This window comes from Durio zibethinus, chromosome 26, assembly GCF_047325235.1.
Source record: "Durio zibethinus cultivar Kanyao isolate XHJ-2024 chromosome 26, ASM4732523v1, whole genome shotgun sequence".
NCBI lineage: Eukaryota > Viridiplantae > Streptophyta > Magnoliopsida > Malvales > Malvaceae > Durio > Durio zibethinus.
In genome coordinates, this window is record NC_143187.1 from 1,531,057 (window position 1) to 1,547,087 (window position 16,031).

At 31.5% G+C, this 16,031-nt stretch overlaps 2 protein-coding genes across 9 annotated transcripts in view; both read left to right on the forward strand.

The window, feature by feature from the left end:
• Positions 1-1,182: 1,182 nt before the first annotated feature.
• Positions 1,183-7,030, forward strand: LOC111275433 (mediator of RNA polymerase II transcription subunit 15a-like protein). 8 transcript variants are annotated; one of them, XM_089755007.1, is made up of 10 exons: positions 1,202-1,220; positions 1,299-1,395; positions 1,712-1,839; positions 2,544-2,661; positions 4,403-4,480; positions 4,566-4,677; positions 5,035-5,137; positions 5,518-5,638; positions 6,093-6,234; positions 6,659-7,030. In XM_089755007.1, the coding sequence occupies exons 4-10, from the start codon at positions 2,642-2,644 to the stop codon at positions 6,776-6,778; spliced, it is 696 nt and encodes a 231-aa protein (XP_089611133.1). In that variant the 5' UTR covers positions 1,202-1,220; positions 1,299-1,395; positions 1,712-1,839; positions 2,544-2,641; the 3' UTR covers positions 6,779-7,030. The 8 variants fall into 8 exon arrangements, with proteins under 8 accessions (XP_089611134.1, XP_089611133.1, XP_089611138.1 ...); XM_089755012.1 differs by lacking the exon at positions 1,202-1,220 and adding an exon at positions 3,189-4,248 and having other exon boundaries at positions 1,248-1,395; XM_089755011.1 differs by lacking the exon at positions 1,202-1,220 and adding an exon at positions 3,185-4,248 and having other exon boundaries at positions 1,253-1,395.
• A 3,646-nt stretch (positions 7,031-10,676) lies between these two features.
• LOC111275434 (mediator of RNA polymerase II transcription subunit 15a-like) overlaps positions 10,677-16,031 on the forward strand; it is a 46,004-nt gene continuing 40,649 nt past the window's right edge. Inside the window, 5 exon segments of the mRNA XM_089755867.1 lie at positions 10,677-11,170; positions 11,695-11,769; positions 12,056-13,279; positions 13,480-13,711; positions 15,583-15,611. Coding sequence (XP_089611993.1) covers positions 11,021-11,170; positions 11,695-11,769; positions 12,056-13,279; positions 13,480-13,711; positions 15,583-15,611 — 1,710 coding nt within the window. The 5' untranslated portion in view covers positions 10,677-11,020.

Sequence of the window (16,031 nt, forward strand, 5' to 3'; positions counted from 1 at the left end):
TTAGCCCATATATGGTACGAAATTGTCCAACATTCTCACAGGCTTATTGTTTTTATTATATAAATATAATTTAAAACCAACTCTAAGTCTTATTTTATTATATAAAAATATTTTTAAAACCACTATTTTAGTGGCCACAATTATAAAACATCTCAACGCTGGTACATAGGTGTTTGTGGGCTAGCTTCATCCGATCCGGGCGTCCCGATTTGAAAGTCCAGTCCTAGTTTGGTCTCGTTTACCCATTTTATTACATTAAAATAATATTTTTAATTAGTATTTTAGTACTTTTAAATATAATTCTTAATTGTGTTAGGAGTGAATTTGAAAATAAACAATTAAAAGAGAAAGAAAAAAAATTTAGCAAAACTGAACGTTGATCAAATTATTATTTTTCGATATTTAAATCACATTGCCAAAGATAAATTTTAAAATTCAAGCCAATCTGCTCTGAAATTTATTTATTTTATGTAATTTTAATATGTATTTTGAACTATTAATATATTAATATGAAAATTTTTAATAATATTTTAAATAATAATTGCATTAAGTAAGGGTTATAATTCAATTTAAATTGAATTAACTTATCGAATTGATTTAATTCGATGAATTAATTGATTATTTAATTCATTTTTATCGGTTAAATAAAATAATTTTAAAAAAATTTTAATTTTTGATTAATTCAATTTAAAAATCAAATTAAGAAATAAATTAAAATATAATCTAATCTAATTACAAAATAAAAAATATATGAAATAAATTATTTAATTTTATAACTTATTAGAGTTTTTAACATAATACTTTAATTTTTGAATATTTTATTGGATAATTTTATTTAATTATTTAAAATTTAAAAAATTTAAAATTTAAAATATAATTTAACTTAAATATATTTATTATTTAATTAATTAAAAAATTAATCAAATTAATTAAATTAAATTCAATCGACTAATTTTTAAAATTTATAAATTTAATTCGATTAATAAAAATAAAATAATTAATTTAATTTAATTTTAAATAATTTAATTTAAAATTAAGCGAACCGATTTAACGAATATCAAAATGACTCTCGCCTTGGACAAAATTGTAGAAGTATAAAAAACACGCGGCCCGGTCCGACCAGACCAGACCACGCACGCTGTACAACAGTACAAGTGCCCAACGTTGGAATTCTCAGCTCTCTCTTATGGCACGATTATAAAAATTTCCTTTCCCTTTCGGTAAATATTCTCTTTCATTGCACTTGATTATGAATTTTCTTCCTCTGTTGACTCGTTTTGTCATTGTCCCAATTTCAGGTAAGGTTGGCATTGCGTGAGTGATTTTTTTTTCTCTTTCCCCTTTCTGCAATTTTCTGCCCTCAATTCAAGCGGCAAACACTGAAACAGACACAAGGTTCTTCTTCTTCTTCTTCTTCTTCTTCTTCCAATTTTCTATTTTTTATATTTTACCTTCTTTTTATTCTTCCTCTGTCCTGCAATTGACACCATAAGATTAAGATTTTTTGAAAATTTTAAATTTTGCTTTGATTTTTCAGTCATAGATTTGGGATTTGAGAGCTGAATTTGGATCCTTTTTTGTCTGTTCTGACAATTAGAAAATCTTTTGTAAAGTTAGATATTTTAAATTTCGTTTTTAAGCTAAAGAAAAAGTTTACTGGGAAATGTTTTCCCTGGGAAATAAAAATCATTGTTGAGAATTTCTGTTTCAGGAAATAATGGATACAATTAATTCAGAGGCAACTACTAGTGGAGAGGCTACCACAGGCTCAGGTGATCCGAGAGAGCAGTGGCGGATGCAGCTGCAGCCTGAGTCACGACAAAGAATTGTCGCCAAGATGTATGAATTTTATTTTTTTTCACATATATATTGCATAATTTATTGTTCAAATATACTCTTTGTACCAATTTTTGGAATTTAAATTTAATTATAGGAATTTTTTTTTTCAATTCACAAAATGATAGCCTTTTACTTTGTAATATTTTGGACTGAAAAAAAAGGGGTAATATGGTAATAAAAGTTGCAAAATTAGCAAGGAAATTTCTTGGCATGGTAATTAGAAATTCTTTTCCCTTAATCTCACTAATTAAAATATGGTTTTTGTATTTGATTGTTCTTCATTAGTTGCAGTTCCATAATTTCAGCTTATATATAATTTCTACTGAGTATTTGATCGGTGGAGGCTCATGATATTTGACCTTTCCATATTGATAAAATTTGCACTAAATCTCCTTTGCTATGATTTCTGTATATTGAAGTCTAGAAATGACATTGTCAGTTTGAAGGGACAGTTGTTATTGTTTCCTTTATATTTTATTTAAATTTCTTCACGATTTATTTAGAAATTTGGGTGAACGAACCATTTTGTGTCACCATTGGTTTATTATCAACGGTTCTCTTCTGCTAATACTAACTTTTTCATGTCCAAGTGCTGGCTTGGGCGCCAGAGGGCGGTACTTCCTCCTCACTATTCCTTGCCCCCAAACGGGGCTTGGGTGATTAATAAATTAAATGCTCATGAATATAATGCCTTGCATATGTAGAATGGATACACTGGAAAGGCACTTGTCCCTACCCGTTCAGGGTCAAGAAGGATTAATTGCACTCAGGAGTTCTGCTGTAAGGTTCGAAGAAAAGATGTATGCTATTGCAACCAGCCAGGTAATCACAAAATTCTGATATTCTATAGTTTGGGTGTTTGTTGTTATGTATTAGTTTTTGATTCAGCTGTTTATTTTAACCTTTTTCCTCGCGCATGGGTATATGCAGGCACATACTCATCATATTGTTGTAACTCATCATTTTCCATCATGTACCCATATCCAACATGTATCATATGAACTTGGTTATGAAGGTCGAATCCTCCAAATAAGAAAAAATTGAACATACTTGCATCTAACATATCCTTATATCTGGGGCCTTACCCTCGAGTTTGAGTAATATGGCGTACGCACATACTCATACAGTTAACTTACCTATGAGAAAAACAATAGAAATTATTTGGTTAGCTGTTTTCTTATTAATTTGTTGCTTTGATTAAATTTTAAAGATCTAAACACGCTCATACCACTTAACTTACCTATGAGAAAAACAACAGAAGGTATTTGGTTAGCCTTTTCCTTGTTTATTTGTTGCTTTGATTAAAAATTTAAGATCTAAAAGTTTTAATAATTTGCATTTTCAGTCAGATTATCTTAGGAGAATATCACACAAGATGCTTTTGATTGAGAGCCGATATCAGACCCTTTGTGTTGACGCAAAGCCTGTTTATATTGGAGCAAAAAGAAAGGGGGTGATGGCTGGGGCTCCTTGCCTGCAGTGAAGACAATTTCCCATGCCTTGAATTGTCTAACCACACCCAGACACAAGCGACTCAATGGCATTTTCATGACAAAATCAGATGCTTCATCAGTTTTAGTGGGAATGAGAAAACTACAATTTAAATAGCTTGTCAATAAGCGTCATCAAACATTGTCTTAAGTATAAAATGAAGGGCTACATTCCTTATTTTGGGATAATAGAGTTATTAGGATTTGGGAATGAGGAAATGTGTTTTAAATCCTTTTTTTTTTTTTTTTGGGCCTTTCGTTGGCTTCGTTCATTCTTCTCATCCTTACCTCATCTTACTTTTTCGTCTTATCCATTGTTGTGGTTGCTTGCGGTTTTCCGTTGGATTATGCTGCGCTTTTATTGGTCTGTTACTTGCTTCTATTTTCTTTCTCCTTGCTTTTAAGGTGTTTTATGTTTTTCACCTGCATTTATTTGACTTTTTATGGGAATATTATCAATGAGTTCGGATAATAACATTTCATTAATAAAATGAATCGTATGATGTTGTATATTTTTTAAAAATTATTAATATTTTATATATTTATTTTAAAAATTAATATTTACTAATTAATAATATAATATTATTTGATTCATTAATAATATAAAAATATTTGATTCACTAAGACATTATATCAAATATAACCCTTTTTATTATATAGAAATATATTATTAGAAATAGAATTATAGGTGATTACTTACCAGCAACCCCTTAAAAAAAGTAAAAAGGCAATTTTACCCTCCTAATGCTAGGTGTACGAGTTATTAACCTTTGGGACTCAATCACTCCATAAGCTCCAGCCAAAACCCCTATTCCATAGGCGAGAAAGTGAAGAGCCACTCTTCAATAATTCGGATTAACTACAAAGATAGATCTTTCCAATCTTAATCGTTTCCCAACAATTACTCTTGATTCTTTGGGTACAATCAACAATTACTCTTTTAATATTAGAGTAATTAAGATCTAACTTTTATAAAAGTCTGATGATTTGATTATCTGTGACTATATTTTAGGTTTTTTTTTTTTTTGTTCGACATTAACCAATACCAATAACTTGAAGTCTACGCTTGCAAGGGAAAGGCCAGCCATGGAGACAGGTGACTGGAGAACCCAATTGCAGAGTGATTCCCGACAAAGAATTGTGAACAAGATGTAAAGTATATTTTAGCAATCTTCATAGTCAATATTTTAATATGTTCATTAAAGTTTACTAATGCAATGCGTTTTCGAATTGTAGAGTGGATACTTTTAAGAAGCAACTTTCATTTGGTGGGGAAGAGGGATTAAATCAACTCAGAAAAATTGCTGTCAGATTTGAAGAAAAGACTTATACTACAGCAAGTAGCCAGGTAATCATAAAAATATGGCTTTCCATGATTTGTAAGCAAATCTGATTAAATATGCACTTTATTTGCATTCCTAGAAGTTGGATTCGTCAATTTTAAACACGGATACATGTTTTGTGTTTTGTGTTTGAAACGTTGATACATGTAGTAATTTTTGTGTTTTATAAGTATAAACACAAAATAAACAAATATAAATACACGGATTTATGAATCTTCTATAAACTTGCTAGTAAAGCAAATGAAATACAAAAGGAGGAAAAAGTGTTGGTTTTCTCCATATAAAGGCCAGTACAACTTGATTATTTTTATTTCTTTTATTTACTAAGCAAGTGAAAACTAATTATTCATCACTAATTTTAGTCGGATTATCTAAGGAGAATATCTTTGAAGATGCTTACGATGGAGGTCAAGTCTCAGAACACTGCAAACGATTCTGGCAATTGTAGCAATCTCCGTGATCCAGGTAATCATACGAAACAAAAATTTGTGCTTTTTTTTCCTGTTGATAGTTAACAAAATTTTGCCTTTTTACATGCATCAGAAATGGAATTTCACTGTCCCTTAGGTATTAATTATAACCAGGTGCATAATTTCTGCTGGTAGAGAGGTGAGTTAAAGGAGTGATATATATTCTAATGGTGACCAAATGAGAAATACCCTTACATTCCTTTCTTCCATGAATGTGTTACTAACATCTCTGTATGTCTTTAATACGGATTTGGTTGGTGCCTTTAGTGTTTGAATGCCTATATTCAATGAATTGGTGGCTTTTTTTTTTAATGTTTTTTCCTGTTTTTTCTGCAAATTTTGTCCCCATGTTTTGTCTTTTCTTCTACTGGATAGGTTCCCGAGGCACGCAGTCCCAATTTAATACTGAAGGGGCTACCACTGTTTCAGGTGATCTGAGAGAACCGTGGCAGATGCAGCTGCAGCCTGAGTCACGACAACGAATTGTCTCCAAGATGTATGAATTTCTTTTCTATATAATAACATAATTTATTGTTCAATAATATTTGCACAAATTTTTGGAAATTTAAATTCACATATAGCCTTTTACTATGTAATTTTTGGATTGAAAGAAAAGAGGGGGTAGTGTAGCAATGGAAGTCACAAACTTAGCAAGGCAATTATTTGGCATGGTATTTAGAAATTCTTGTCCCTCCATCTCACTAATGATCGATATTCCATATTTTGAGGTTGATGAAATTTGCACTAAATTTCCATCGCTATGATTTGTGTATGTTACTATAATTTTCATGGCTAAGTGCCTATTTGGGAGCATGGTGCAGCGCAGTCGCAGGGTGTTTCAACGAAAAGTTGAAGGGCCAGTGCGGTTGGGATGGGGAGTCCCTCTCACTACATTGCCCCTTGCTCCCAATAACTATAATACTTACTAATATAATGCCTTGCATTCGTAGAGTGGATACACTAAAAACGTACCTGCCGTTTCCAAGCCAAGAGGGATTAAATGAACTCAGGATGATGGCTGTAAGGTTCGAGGAAAGGATTTATGCTATTGCAACTAGCCGGGTAATGATCCCAAAATGCTGGCATTCTATAGTTATGTGCAGGCACATAAGCTTTATCTTGCTTCGATTATTTATTTTTCATAAATTGCTTGCATTGTGTTAGACACGGACGAGATTATAAAAGTTCAACTCTTCAAATATAAGAAATTCACATTTAACATTCACTCTTTAATTAGATCATAAGGGTCCTGTCATAATTAAAGCATAAACCCTGACGCAATGAGAGCTCTCTCGTTATGCATCCAAATCAGATCTTAATAATTGACATTTACTTTAATAACTGAATTAACATAACATACACATGTAGTCATAAGTTTTAATTAAGTTACATATTGCACAGAAAATATATATAAGAAGGAAACAAAAGATTATTTTGGTTAGCCTTTTTTTAACTAATTTGTTGCTTTGAGAAAAACTTTGATATATCTAAACGTTGTAATAATTTGTATTTTCAGTCAGATTATCTACGAAGAATATCTTTCAAGATGTTTTTAATGGAGAGTCGGTCTCGGCCCTCTCCGACTGTTTGTATTGCTGCGAAAAGAAAGAGGGTGATGGCTCCTTCACCGCAGTAAAGAGTTCAATTTCCCATGCCTAGGATCGTTCGCTCAGCGGCCAGTTACAAGCGACTCGTGGAGTTTCAAGGCAAAATCAGACGAACATTCAGTAACAGTAAATTTCGAGACCCAAAAATTGAGCTGAGAAAAGTGTTATCCAATTTTTATTTTTAATTATTTTTTAAATACTTTACTAACTTGTTAATATTTCTTATATTGTTAATATTACAGATTTACAATAATCTCCTCTAATATATTATTTTTATGATATTTATTTATCTTCAATAGTAAAATATTATTTTTGACATATTATGAGAAAATTCATCCGAACTTTCCCAAAACTTGTAAATCATTAATATTTTGGACTTTAATTTTTTTTATTTATACGGCCTTTAACTAATAATGAGTTAATAAAGATGTCCAAAGATTGGGATTTTCACCTACGTCCATGGATCCTGCTTATTGGTGTAGGCATAGCTTTTTAATCTTGAATTAGTCCAATCTTGTTCGATTAATTTTTTTTAATTTAATTTTATCTAAAATATTAATATAAAATAAAATTATGAAATAGATTGATTGAACTCAGATCTTGCTTTTGAAAAATGAGTTCTAGAGGCTTGACTTCGGTTATCATCACTTTTATTTTAAGGGGACGTTTGATTTAGGAAAAAATAATATTTTTGATTGGAAATCATGTTTTTAGTAATTTGATTATTTAGTTTGATTGGGAAATTTTTTCTGTATTAAGAATTTAATATTAATAAAAAAAGAAAAAAATATAGGAATCAAAATCTCTCATTGTGAGATTTTTTTTTAAATTTCACAAAAAAAAAACTTTTTTTTATTCTCACTCAATTATATTTTTAAATTATAATATTTAAAAAAAAAAACCTTATTTTTCTTACTCTTATATTTCATAAACCAAACACCCCTAAAATAGCAATCAAATGTCTGATTTTATTATAAGGAAAATTATCAGTCATAGTATTTGAACAATGACAAATAAATTTGGAGAAGAGAAACAAGAGACAAACAAAAGAAACAAAGCATAGAAAAATGGAAAAAGAAGACAACAATCCAACTCGACCTGACGGCTCCATCTATGCTTTTTAATTTCTAGCGAACTATAGAGCAGTAATTTAAAGCACCATTCCATTGAATTGCACCAAAAGTTGAAACATGATTACCTAAGGCCTAAGCAAATTCTTTGTTTCTTTCTACTCAGCAGCAGCTTCTTCTTCTTCATATGTATCCCTTTCATTTTCATCTTCCTTATCATCATCATCAAAACAATTGATTACGATCATGATATTGATGAAAACAAGTTTGTACCAAGTTTAACTGATAACTTGTGATCACATTTCTTTCGTTTTTTTTTTTTTTTTTTGGTCTCAATTTTTGGTTATAACCCAAGTTAAAAAACAATCCTGGTTTTAGATTCTTTCTGGTTTCTGCTCAGATCATGGATTATAGAGGTAATTTTCTCAAGTTTTGTACCATCTTCTTTTACTTACCCCTTCAATATTGATGGTTCCCTGCTTTCTTAATGAAACAATTTTTTCCAGTTTTAATTAGTTAGTCTTTTGCAGTTTTACATACATAGCTTTTTATTTTTTGCCATCTCTATATACTTTACAGATAGCGAAAAGGGGGCATATTGTCAAGAGACAGCGGACCAAGAGGTAATTTGTTAAAGTTTTTTTTAAAGGTTATATTTCATGCACTATCCATCTATTAATTTCATATACTACCGGTGAACTATTTAATTAGAAAGTAAAAAAAATCAATTTTTTATATATTTATTTTAAGAGCTTGTAAAAAATTTATATTGCATGATTCATTATAATATATCAAATGAACAGCACATTAACTATAAACTCTTGATGTATTGTCCATATGTAGACTCAATACATTGTAAAATTAGTTATAAAATTTCACAATAAAAAATCTTTGTGTTCGAATTTAGCTATGAAATTTTAAATCAGTTACTCTTAAATCGACTTTTAATAAAGTTATATCGATTAAAATTGAAATAATAGAGGGATTAAATTCAGATTAAGCATTTGTGACTATAGTTTGGTTTAAACTTTTTATGAAAATCTGATTCGATTAAGCATTTGTGACTATGTTTTTTTTTCTCTTTTCTTTTTTTTTTTGTTAGACATTAAAGAATACCAGTAACTTGAAGCTTACACCTGCAAGTGAAAAGCCTGCCATGGAGGCAGGTGATTGGAGAACCCAATTGCCGAGTGATTCACGACAAAGAATTGTGAACAAGATGTAAAGTCTACTTTTACTACTTCCATTGTCAAAATTTTAACATGTTCATTAAACTTTACTAATGCATTACCTTTGTATATTGTAGAATGGATACATTGAAGAGACACATTCCATGTCATGGGGAAGAGGGATTAAATCAAATCAGAAAAGTTGCTGTCAGATTTGAGGAAAAGATTTATACTGCAGCAAATAGCCAGGTAATCACAAAAAGTCATGGCATTCCATGATTTATATGGATGAACATTTTTGTTGATTGTAGCAGCATATCTGCTTGAATCTGCATCTTATTTGCATTCCCAGAAGCTTGCCTTTTTATCTGGTTTCTCTGTACAGCACAACTTGGTTATTTGTTTTTATTTTGCTTTTGTTCACTAAGCAAGTGAAAACTGCTTATTCATCTCTAATTTCAGTCGGATTATCTAAGGAAAATATCTGTGAAGATGCTTACGATGGATGTCAAATCTGGCGAGCTCCGTGATCTAGGTAAGCACATGAAATAGAAGTGGAATTTCACTAAAAATAATTATTAGTTTGTTTCTAATGATTGAGGTTGCCAGGATTTGAAACATCACTTAAACAAAGAGTCCAGCACTCCACCAACCGTTATTGGCAAAAAATTATTAGTTAATTTTTAACAGTAAAACAGATTTGCCTTTGGTGTTTGAATGCTTATCAATGAATTGGTGGTTTTTTTCTTTTTTAATGTCTTTTCCAGTTTGATATTTGTCTGGATGTTTGTTCTCCAAATTTAGTACCCACGTTGCATCTTTTGCTTCTTCTTATACTGATAGGTTCCCAGAGCATGCAGTCCCATTTTCATAGTCGAGGGCTATCACATCCTATTCCATTCTCAGGAAGTCATTTTCAAATAGGGAAACAGCTGTTTCAACAAAACATTCCAAACGACACGGTATCTTCTGGAGTTGAAAGTTCTGCTGGTTTACCATCTGCATTACCGTCAATATCTGGTTTGACCCACATTCCCATCCCCAATGTTGATGAGAATCCCAGCAAGCAGAAGACATCTGACATTTCACTGATTTCAATTGGCAAATCAATTGGGCAAGATGAACCTTCCGATATCTCTCCAAATTCATCTAGTCAAATACAAGGACAGCAAGAGGTGCTTGCCAAACAGCAACCACAAGCTCTTCAACAGCAGTTGCTTTATCAAAAGCAATTGCAACATGCTCTTCTTAAGAAAAAGTTGCAGCAGCAGCAGATGCCTCCGTTGCAGTCAATGATGCCACCAGGCTTTGAGCCAATAACACCGCAGATGGTTATGCAACAGAGGCAGCGGCTGCAGATGCAGCTACAGAGGCAGCGGCAGAGGCTGTTGCACCAAATGCAGGAACAGCACCGACTGCAGCAGCAATATTTGAACCAGCTTGCTAAGCAGCAGTCACCTGTAATGATAAAAACAAATGAATTGCCACAGCTGCATCAGATGGATGATATAAATGACATGAACATGAGACGGGGAATAGGCGTTAATCCTGGGGTTCTTCAAGCAAATCTCCCAACTGGCCAACTTCCAGGTTATTCATATGAGCATTCAAAACCTAGTGCCAAATTTCTTACATCTTCACCCCTACTCTTTCAGGCTCCATTTCTCCCATCTACTGCAACCCTGTTGAGTCCATATCTATATTTTTAGGTCTTCCTTTTGATCACTTAAGCTTATCTATCATTTACTCCTATTCCAACTGAACTTCTTAGTTATAGACGGGTAATGTATAATAAGCTTTTGACTGGAGAAATTCTATAAGTAGCCTTGAAAAATAAAAACGATCTTTGAACTCGAAGTTTGTCTTTGTGTCACAATGGAAAGTCAAAATTAATTTGCTTTCCTTTCAGAGTTGGTTGTTTTTTGCTCGTAATACACCCTTCTTCCACAAATTATCTATTTCGATATTGTTTTACATATATGCAACAAAATCATGTATTCGTATGCATGGAACAATTTTCTTCATTTAAATTATGTTTTCCTCGCTTATTCTTCTTCCTCCAAAAATTTCCTTTTTTCTGACGTGTGCACGGTTTATTTATCTTTTTATAACATCTTTAGATTCCACAGCTCAAACAGGACATGCAAATGGGGATGATTGGCAAGAAGAGGTCTATCAGAAGGTAAAAACTATCTTGACTTTTTCTCCTATAGATAATATTACACTTTCAACTTGTTTTTAAGAAGATTTTAGGTGTTGGAAAGTGGTTCTGAAATATTAGAGTATGTTGGGATGCGTCTCTTAACAGGAACGATAAAACTGAAGAAGTAGGAACTTGAAATAAATTTGGTAAAAGAAATTCAGACATTTTCTGAATTACTTATTACTTTGTTAATAAGGACTTGAATTCTTTTGGCTTGTTCCTAGACGAAAGAAAATAAAGCTTATTTAAATCCTTCAGCTCTTGACTAAAGATCTATTAAAATTGGTGAGCAAGAAACCTAAGCCCAAGGGTATCTTGCATGCTTGACTTCAAAGTGATAATCATTTATTGATACCTTTGTTTCTTTTGTTATTAACTAAAATCAGTGCCTGCTAGTTAGAAAATGGAAAATTCTTGTTACTTTTCTAATAAATCATGACACTTGGATAAATTGAGTGGTTTAATTGTTGGTTAAGAATTCTGTTCCTGATTTTATGTTGCAGATCAAGATCATGAAGGAGATATATTTACCTGAATTAAAAGAGATTTACCAGAAAATTGTTGCCAAGATGAAGCAGGTAGGTTTATTCTTTTACATAATCATATATATTCATTTCCTAGCCTCCGGGGAGTGGTAGAACCCATCTGCACCATTGTCTGCCGCCCTGTATCTCTAAATAGAATCTAGAGAGAACTTCACTACTCCACATTAGAAAGCTTTTGATCCCATACCGCTTTCAGGTTGCTGCTTGAATCCCCTTCCCGTAGACACTGTTTAGTGGTTGCACTTATGTGTATCTGGTGTAAGAGCGGTTTTTAGTTTTACTTGCATCAGTTGAAACAATTTTGTGTACTATTTTCCAGCATGATTCTCTTGCACAGCAGCCAAAGTCAGAGCAGCTTGAGAAGTTGAAAATATTCAAGATCTTATTGGAGCGGATTATAGTTTTCTTATCAGTTCCCAAAGCCAGTATCGTACCCACTTTCAAGGATAAGTCGAGTTTGTATGAGAAGCATATAATAAATTTTATAAATGCCAATAGGCCAAGGCAGCCTGGCTCAGCACTGCAGCAAGGACAGCTTCCTCCGCCTCATATGCATTCCATGCCACAGCCACAACCTCAAATTAATCAGACTCAGTCTCATGATAATCAAATGAACCCTCAGTTGCAGTCAATAAATTTACAAGGTTCTGTGCCTACAATACAAGCAAACAACATGACAAGTTTACAGCATAATTCTTTGCCTTCTTTACCTGGGGTTGCGACAGAGCAGCAGACCATGTTAAATTCACTGCAGCCCCGTTCCAATTTGGATGCAGGACAACGTAATGCCCTAGGCTCAATGCAGCAGGCTGCTGCAGGACCCTTACAACAGAATCCTGTGAGTTCCTCCCAACACGCAAATATTAACATTTTATCTCCACAAAGTGGCTTAAGTGTCCTGCCGCAAAACATGAATCCTCTTCAGTCAAATTCCAACATACTTCAGCACCAGCATATAAAACAACAATTGGAACAGCAAATGCTGCAGTCACAAATGTACAAACAACAGTTTCAACAGTGTCAGATGCAGCACCAATATATGCAGCAGAAGCCGCAGCTACTGCAACAACTACAGCAACAGCAACAAAAGCAGCTGCATCAAACGGATGATATAAATGACGTGAACATTAGACAGGGAATAGGTGTTAATCCTGGGGTTCTTCAAGCAAATCTCTCAACTGGCCAACTTCCAGGATATTCATATGAGCATTCAAAACCTAGTGCCCAGTTTCTTACATCTTCACCCCTACTCTTTGAGGCTCCATTTGTCCCACCTACTTCAACCCTGTTGAGTCCATATCCCACGCCTGAGAACTCTGAGAAATCCATTTATGGCGCTTCCTCTCTGTCAAATAACAAAAATATTAGTCAGCAGCAAGCAAGATCTGAATGCCCTGCACCTGACACACCTGGTAATGGTATGTCAACATCACATTTGCTTGCAGGGTTCGAAAATGCTAATGATACTCACAGTAATGCTTTAACAACTGATTTTGGCAAGTCGAAGGTTACAGAACAGCCCCATGATCCCGGAATTACCATGGTTAGCGAAGCGTTATTAATTTTCATTTTCACATGCTCTGTTTTCAATTTTCTCCTTTGGCTTGATATGTTGTTCATGTGGTAAAAGAGTGGAAAAAAACCTTGAAATCCTTTTTTTTTTTTTTTTTCTTTTTGATTTTATCTTCTAGTATAGTTTGTTTTAGCTTTAGAATTGATGTCGGTCTATTACTATTTTATAAGTTTCAGGCAAAACCCATGTCACTTAAATCATTGGAGGCATCTGTTGTCACCATGGTTGATGAGGCAGCCACAGCAGTCGGTGTGGATATGGCCGCCATGAACAAGGGTGGTCTGCATCCAAGAAATTTCTTTCCACAAACAGGAATGACTGGAGTTGAGAAAATGAGATACCACATGAGTGCTTTTGGTATATTGGCTATAATAATTTGGTTCATTATAATAGTGTCTGTATGAGCAGTAGCAAACAAAATTTCAAGCTTTTAACGTTTGGATAAAGGAGGAAAGAGCCATTGGTTATAGCATGGATTTCTCTCCTAACAAGCAATGACTATTGACTGATGATATTATTATGAGAAATTGTTGACAAGTGTTTGCTTATTTAATGGTTTTTGAACTTGTTTACATGCTTATCAAACATAATAGGTTTTTGAACAAGATTGGCTCTGTTAAATTCCAAACTTTGCCATGTAATTTTAACCTAATTATTTTGACTAAAACACTACCAGAGCTTTGATTTTAAGTGATGACTTTCGACAATCATTTTTTAAAAAGTGAAAGTATGGCTTAAGTAATTTTAGCCCACTATTTTAAGAAATTTTTATTGAAACATTTATGCTCTTATATTTTGTGAATACATATATAAAATGAAAGTTGATAAAATCATTTGTAAATTACTCAATATCATCAATTTACAACCTTGCACGAATTTAATTTTACTTATTGAAATTTGAATTTGAAAATTTTAATTTTAAAATTAGCGTTGAACTAATATTTCATTATTTGTTGTCAAGAGAAATTTTATTTATTAATCTTAAAATGATGATTTATAATTATTATATATCAAATTCAAGTTTTATCTACTGATAATTTATTTCATTTTATATTGTATTTTTCTTGATAACATGTTGATTGGTTAAGATTGATTTTCTTCTTACTTGTTTATTTAACTAATTATGTTTGATAAAAGAATTTGATTTCTTAAATGGAATTTGAGTTATTTGTGTCTTGGAAGAAAATTAAATAATTTAGTTAAGTTATACACTGATCAACTAATATTTTATTATTATAAATAAATGAATTACAACTAGAACTATTAAATTATAATTAAATATAATAATTTTAGATTCTATATATTGATATGATACAAAATTTTTAAAAAAAATAAATATAATATAATTTAAAATTTTAATAAAAATAATATATAATTTTTTAAAAAAAATTTATATTTTTTATTTGATACATCAACATAAATTTTGACATAATAACTTCATCCATATTAAATACAAAATAAAAAAATATCTAATTACAACTCTTCGATAAGTTGATCAACAAATTGGGAAAAATCACAACCTTGATTTTATATCAATTTTGTAAAAAAAAAAAAAATCAAAGATAAAAATATCAAAAGATCACTTTTTACTTTACAAGTTTTTATAAAAACAATAATAACATGTTTTGTTTTGAAAAATAAATTTAAGATAAAAAATTATTTTATTTACAAATGAAATAATATTAGGACTCGATCCAAAATCAATAATTTTATTGAAGTAAAGGAACCAACTCTTATTACTTAAATTATTTTTATTATAACATAAAAGTGGTTAATTTGGAAATAAAAATACATGATTGCAAAAATAATGTCAATATGTATATAAAATATAAAATTTGAAAGAGAAAAATTCAAAAGTGTAAGGAAGAAACAACAATAAAAGTAAAGATTGATAAAAAAAAAAGTCAATTTAGGGTTTTTTTTTTTTTTTTGGCAATGGTCATTATTTGTAGACATGTCTCTTTTCCATTCACTTGTGTACAACACGTGACTTTCTTTCTCTCCTTGCTTACTAAGTTTCTTCTTTCTCCTCCTTTTCTCTCACTCTCTTTCCAACCAAACAAATAAATCTATTTGATTTTCCTTCTTTTACTTTCTTCTAATAATGTTTATTTATACGTGAGAATTGGGTAGTTTTCCAATTCTGTCAAAAAGAAACAACAAAGAAATTTTATAATTTATTCTCTGTATACTCAAAGATAATCTGAGGCGTGGGTTTAATTCAATCTGGGATTTGGTTTTTTGAAAAAAAAATCCTTGAGGAATTTTCGAAGCGGATCTCTCTTGGGAGCGCTTCTTTGAGGTAAAAATTTCAAATTTTTATAGGTTTTACGGTTCTGTTGCCTTAATTTCCTCGAAAATCTTACCTGGGATTATGTTTTTGACTGTAAGAATAAAAGATTTCATTTTTTTTTATTTAATATCAACAGGTAATTAACTTTGTATATTTTTTAATCTTTTTGCTTTGAAAAAAAATTAGAAAGATTGATAGAATATTTGGATACCCAATAATGAAAGCAACCCCCAAAACCCGATTATTTCTATTAAACATAGTTTAAATCATAGATTTTGTTAATATTTATGATTCTCTTTCTCTTTGTTTTTCCATTGAATAATATATGATAAAGTTCTAGTTATGGGGCTGATTTCATTGGGAAAGTGTCAAATATTTAGCTAGAAAAGTTTCAAGTGCAGTTGTTTTTGGTTAGGAGGCTCAACCTTT

Excerpts from the sequence above, each read along its gene's own strand:
- LOC111275433 (XM_089755008.1), top strand. The coding sequence starts at position 2,642 with ATGCTATTGCAACCAGCCAG. Across the intron at positions 5,138-5,517 it reads TAGCAATCTCCGTGATCCAG|GTTCCCGAGGCACGCAGTCC; the intron begins GTAATCATACGA and ends TCTACTGGATAG. Across the intron at positions 6,235-6,658 it reads CAAAATGCTGGCATTCTATA|TCAGATTATCTACGAAGAAT; the intron begins GTTATGTGCAGG and ends TTGTATTTTCAG.